This window comes from Theobroma umbraticum, unplaced genomic scaffold (genome assembly GCF_002168275.2).
Source record: "Theobroma umbraticum cultivar Fairchild unplaced genomic scaffold, ASM216827v3 scaffold_147.0, whole genome shotgun sequence".
Taxonomy (NCBI): Eukaryota; Viridiplantae; Streptophyta; class Magnoliopsida; order Malvales; family Malvaceae; genus Theobroma; species Theobroma umbraticum.
Genome location: NW_018397259.1, coordinates 7,114,971 through 7,120,970, shown reverse-complemented (window position 1 = coordinate 7,120,970; position 6,000 = coordinate 7,114,971). Strand labels below are relative to the sequence as shown.

The window sequence follows — 6,000 nt, the reverse complement described above, 5'->3', positions numbered from 1 at the left end:
CATTTAAACAAAGTAAGTTTAAATCATCAATAAGCTAATTCAAGAAAGCCACAAAATTTAAAATCAAAATAGAAAATAAAAGAAAAGGAAAAACGCACAAACCTGAAGACAACACCAAGCAAGATTGAGCAAGCTAACGAGCCAAAGGCAACCATAATAAGAAATCATGATATAAGACCTGCCATGAGAGAGCTTTTGGAAGCTTTTTTTGGCTTGAAAACCAAGGAAGAGAACAAAGAGAAGAGAAGGAATAATAAGAGCTAAGTTATGCCAAAACCCATGACATTCAGAGAGCCACCCATACAACCCATTAACAGGAGAAGAAGAAGAATTATTAGGGTTTTGAGTGAATGGGGAATCTGTGATACTTTCAATGGACTGCATTTTCTTCTCAGTGTTTAAATTTCATAAAGAAAACGGGGAAGAAAAGAAATTAAAAAAATATATTAAAGATGGAAATTGGGATTCTCAGGATTTGGTTTTGTAATCTTGAAAGCTTTAGCTCGATGATCGATTAGGTTGCTGACTCGATGGTGAGAAGAAGTTTTACCGACTGGTTTGCATGGGCCAAGTTTGGGTTTTAGCCTATTTAAGCTAGGAATCCAGAACCTGATTTGGGACCGAATTGGGTTTTTAGCCCACCAACAACTCTGGAAATCATTCTAAAGACCAAAGCCCTTTTAACAGTAATTTATCTTTTTTCATTTTTTAGTTAATTTAAATACAAATTTTTGTTTTTCTTGCCCTCGACCAGATAAAAATCCCAATTGATTATCGTAAGTTTTAACTTATGGCCCCTTGGATTGCAGCTTTTAAAGCAACTCTTGCTCTCATCTGCCACGCAATTGCATAATCTCTCTTAAAAATTTCTTCCTTTGGGTTTCGCTCTTTTGCATGATTTCTGTCCAAAAAGCAATGTTTGTTTTTCTCCATTTTCCTTTAGTAGTTGCTAGAATTATCAAGAAATTCAGCGATGTGCATTATGACATAGACAAGTTCTTTTGATCATCAATTGGAACATGAATACAAGTTGAAAATGTAAGAAGCATACTCAATGCAAACCAAGTGAATTCTGAAGCAATTTTTTTGTCACTTGTATCTAAATTCTGCGTTGCTCCATTAAACATCTTTAAAAATCAAAAAGTATTGACTGTGTTGCACATTCCTGGATTCTTAACACACCACAGTGGTTGAAGTGGTTCAGCCTTGATCCCTCTACTTACCATTCGATACCTCCATTCATTCAACCTGTCAGTTGCCTCAGCATACCTCTTGTTCCCTGTCTCGTCGCGGTTTCCTGACCACAATGTCTCCGCCATTGCTGAAGTTCTCGGCCAAATCCTTGGATCCAGGACTGTAGGATCAGCTTGTTCTGACCACAATGCCACCTCTCCACCTAGAACCAATTTAGCCTCCTCTTCACTTAAACCATAAGTTATGTCATAGTTATAAATAGTTTGCCATGTTTTAAAAGGTCCACACCAAGACCCTCCATTTCCAGAGTTACCTCCTGTTGTTTGCTGATCATATAGACTATCATTCCCTAGAAAGTCCCCATGGCCACAATCCAAATAATAGAACTCTGAAGATGATACAATCACCTGATATCCGGCTTCAACAATCTTTTTGGTGTTGATTGAGCCGTTGTTCCATGTTTGTAAAATGGTGTACTCCCTTGGAAGAAATGAGGAGTCTACTTTGACATTGTCATCTAATAAAACATCCTCCCAATACACCACGGTACGATTGAGGGATATGATGTAAGGCAAAGTAGAGTTCACAAAGGTTTCCAGGAGCTGGCTGAGGGTTCCACCATTTGAAAGGAAAGATTGAATGGTTGGATCAGCTTTCCAACATCCAGGAATTACCTCATCAGCTCCCCCATGGTAGAATGTTTCAGGGAATAGAGTGGCTATGTCATGAATTACGTTCTTGAGAACTTGGTAGGTTTTGGGGTTTAAGGGATTTAAATGGCCAGTTCCAGGTTCAGATGCAAGACGGTCATCCCACAGACTTCCAGCTGGCCACCAAAACATGTTTGCGCAGGCAACTATTTCTGGGTAGGCTTCTGCCCATGATCCTGTATGACCTGCAGTTTCGAAGTAAAAATTTCTTTCATCATCCCATTGCATGTTGGGCGCAGTGTGCACTTGGTGTAGAAAAACAGAGTGCTCTGTTTCTAAGCATTGGACTTCACTCAAAGCTAAAATACAACAAAAATTTGTATAAAATAGCTTTGAGGTTAAAGTAATCTCATGCACTTGATATTCAAAAGCATGGAAAAGGCTTTAATAATATTTACTGCTATTTTGCTTTCACCACATTGAGATGGAATCAAGGTTTCATAAAAATAATCCTTTTCTCCCTGTTGGTGTCACTGACTTATATCTAAAGATGTAATGCGTGGTCTAGAGAATGGCTGTCCGCGTCCATGTTCATGTTTTATCATCAGGGTCCACGAACAGATATAATTGATAACGGCAGATGAATTAGGCCAAAGGCCTGAATTTATTGGATCCAAAGTTACAAAGTGAATGAGTGATGCGTTTGGCGTCATTTAGATCAAGGACTTACCAGGAGCGGGTTTTACTGCTTGACGACATCAAAATTGGAGCCTATAAAGAGGATTCCATGAAAGGGCTCTTTCAAGCATGTGTGAAGAGATCAGTCAAACTGTTTAGAGATTTCATGTTGAGATATGGAAAGAGGTTCGAGATTCTTGTAATTCAATACCCCAAAAAATCTCGCTATACATTAAGAAGAATAATGCAACCCAAATATTTGTAGCCCATGGTTTCCTATAATGAATCTGATGTATCATGTATGGTAGGGAAATTCTAGAATTTTTACGACCAATTGAGTTGACTGCCAAGCAAGTTTATGTCTCTTTAGTATTATGTTATTGCCTTCTCTCTTCCTTTTGATCATAATCATCTATAAGATGAGACTCTTTCGTCATGAATACGAGTGTACTATAGAAACCAACTACTACATGATTAAGTATTACAGTCTAAACTTGAAGGTTGTTGTCAGTCAACATAAAGGTAAAGATGAACTGTCATGCAATTCATTTTTGAAGGAAAGGAATTACAGTTATAACAAACTCACCTGGTGAATCGATTTCCGGTAGGACCCTTACCCCATGTTCCAAGCCAAATTGCACAATCCTTGCCACATCCGAGGGTGAGTATATCATGTCAGGTCCATAAGATCCCTTGGCAGCAAGCTCAGGCTCCGAAGGCACCATCAGTGGAAAAGAATGTGAGTCAGTAATATGCCAATGGAACACATTAAGCTTGTTAGCACTCATTGCCCCAATAGTCCTCAATATGTCCTCCACCGCATAATAATTCCTTGATGTATCCAGCATGACTCCCCTGTGAGCAAACAAGGGAGCATCCCACACGTACACGCCCACCGGGACAACCGAGGGATCACCCCACACCATCTGAGAGAACGTCTCTAGACCCCTCATTGCTCCCCACGCAGTTGCGGCTGTCAAATAGGCCGTACCATCAACTTCAGAAACGGCCAGGGCGTAGGTTTCATTCACCCCATGTTGGAGGGGGACGGTGAGATCAATTACATTGATGGAAAGAGTTTTCAACGGAGCGGATGAGTTGGAAACGATGACAGAAGGGGTGACAACGGGGTGGTGGTGCTCCGTCTTGATAAGACGGAGGTAGCGGTTGACGGCGGGGGTGAGGTGTTGGTGGTTGGGGGAACTGATGGTGAAGTTTGGAGAGAGGAACGTGGCAAGTGGTTTTGGCCATACCAGTAGTCTTGGTTTAGGCCAAACGTTGATCGCGGATTGCAAGGATAAGGTTGGAGGTGCAAGAATCAACGTTAGGCAGGCTATGATGAGAAATTTTGACAACATCCTATTTTTTGCCTTACGACTTGTCATCTCAATTGCGTTGTACAGTGATTTCTTGTTGAGAGTACGAAGCATCGAGAAAGAACCTTATATGAGGAAATGCAGTAATTGCTGTCCCAAATTACTCTTCTTTTATAGGACCATTGCTTTGTTTCCTTTCCATTTGGAATTTTCCTATTTGACGTGTCTACGGCGAAGACTTTAATTTCCCATTGTCTCTGTCAGACTGTCACCAAATGGAAAGAAGAAAAATGTACATTAGGAAAATAAAGAAGAAAAGCAACAGAGAGATTTTTATAAACCACGTGGAGTCATTGTCAAGTAACCTTATCGTCCAAGGTAATTTTGACCCAACCTACTACGCTTTAAAATCAACGAAACCCAGTTGTATTACTGCAGTTTTGTTCTGACACAGTGATTATTTATTGCTTTGATTTGCTATCTTTTGCATCGAAACAATTATCAAAGTATTAAACTTCTTGCTTTAAATCTCTTAGATGGATTTGGAAGAGAATTACAGTTCCCTGTTTTTTAGCTTTCAAAGTACTAATTTCCCTTCACATCTAATGTGGGAGTACGTTTCATAGCTAAAGTCATCATGAAACACGTGCCGGCTTTGCCAATTGTCTATGACTATTGGAATCTCATTGCCGGCTTTGCCAATTCTTTTTGGTTTAAGCTGAAGTAATTTGTTCCATTTACAAGTTAGAAAATCTCCAGGTGTCAACACTATACAACCCAAACCAGTAATGTTTGTGGGATAAGAACCTCGTATCCTGATGGACAAATTAGAGTGATAGTCACCTAACCAAGAAATATATGAAAGACAAGAATTAACTGTCTTTCCAACATCATAAACGCAACTAATCTGTCAAAATTGGGAGCTGAATCAAGGAGAATCTTGGTGCATTAGTGTTTTCCTATGTTTCGTTTGTCTTGTCTGGAAGACCAGATTTATACTTTTGCGTAGCAGATTCCTAGTTAGTTTTGAACCAATGAAATACCTTCAACTTGTTTTCTTTAAAACAACCCTGCAAATTAACCAAGATGACAAGGGAAGTGCTCTGATCTTACTCAGTCGGCAACCATCTATTTCAATGAGATGATAAACAAAATTTGGGGCCAAGCATTTGGCAGAATTTCGTTAGTTCTACACCTTGAAAAATAATTAAATCAAAGAGGAATCTAGCTTGGGAAATTTCAGTCGGTCCAATCCAACATGCATAAAACATAAGGTTGCGAAAACAATGTTAATACAATAACATTAGCCCAAAGTCTTAGAAGCCGTCTGTAGAAATTTGGAATATTAACTTGGTCCAATCTTTATTTTGGTTTATGCAGGCTAAAAAATCATTTCCTTTGGGTGCCTCTCCTGCCTAAAGCATGAAACATCTGCCGCCCCTCCAAAGTACTTCTGCTAATAATATAAAATCGTTTGATGCCACTTACTTAGCTATATATATATATTTATATGATAATGGATTTTCAAATCTTTGGAATATAATATAATATGCTGTTAGTTTGGCATAATGTTTTAAAATTACTTAAATTATCTAAAAAAATTTATATAATTTTTTATTTTTTATTACGTGTAATTAAATTTTTATATTTTTATTTTAAATCAAATAAATCTTTATAACTAACATTTGATTAACTGTCATTAGACATATGATGCTAATGTAACGTTAATATGAAAATTGAAAATATTACATAACTATGTCATTATATCGTGTGATTATTTAATTATGTCACATAAGTACCATATGACAAAAAATAATAAGTAATATTCTAACTAATAGTAATTAATTAACCGTTAATCATAAATATTTATTTGACTTAAAATAATAGTATTAAGATTTAATTAAACGTAATAGAAAGATAAATATTTATTTAAACTTTTTTAAAAAATTTAAGATTTTTTTATGTGTTATGTTTCTTATTGTGAAATTCATGAATAGGACAATAAATTATTAGGCTCGTTAATATTTCGCTAAAGAAAAATTTATACGTACCTAATACATGTGACAAAATCATAAATTTATTGATAAAAAGACTTTTTTTTTTGCCTCGTAGTAAAAGAATTATATACTATCTTGGGAATCATGATTATGAATAATATAATA

General features: G+C 37.0%; 2 protein-coding genes across 2 annotated transcripts in view; both read right to left on the bottom strand.

Annotated features, from left to right (window-relative positions):
* Positions 1–548, bottom strand: part of LOC110415212 (protein CANDIDATE G PROTEIN-COUPLED RECEPTOR 2-like) — a 3,302-nt gene extending 2,754 nt beyond the window's left edge. The window contains exon 1 of the mRNA XM_021426787.2: positions 103–548. Within this exon, the coding sequence (XP_021282462.1) occupies positions 103–384 (282 nt within the window). The 5' untranslated portion in view covers positions 385–548. The remainder of the gene's footprint in view (positions 1–102) is intronic.
* Positions 549–988: 440 nt separating this feature from the next.
* HEXO2 (beta-hexosaminidase 2) lies at positions 989–3,999 on the bottom strand. Its single transcript, XM_021427750.2, has 2 exons — positions 3,109–3,999; positions 989–2,089 (listed from the first exon to the last, which is right to left on the bottom strand). The coding sequence occupies exons 1-2, from the start codon at positions 3,950–3,952 to the stop codon at positions 1,137–1,139; spliced, it is 1,797 nt and encodes a 598-aa protein (XP_021283425.1). The 5' UTR covers positions 3,953–3,999; the 3' UTR covers positions 989–1,136.
* Between the last annotated feature and the right edge of the window lie 2,001 nt (positions 4,000–6,000).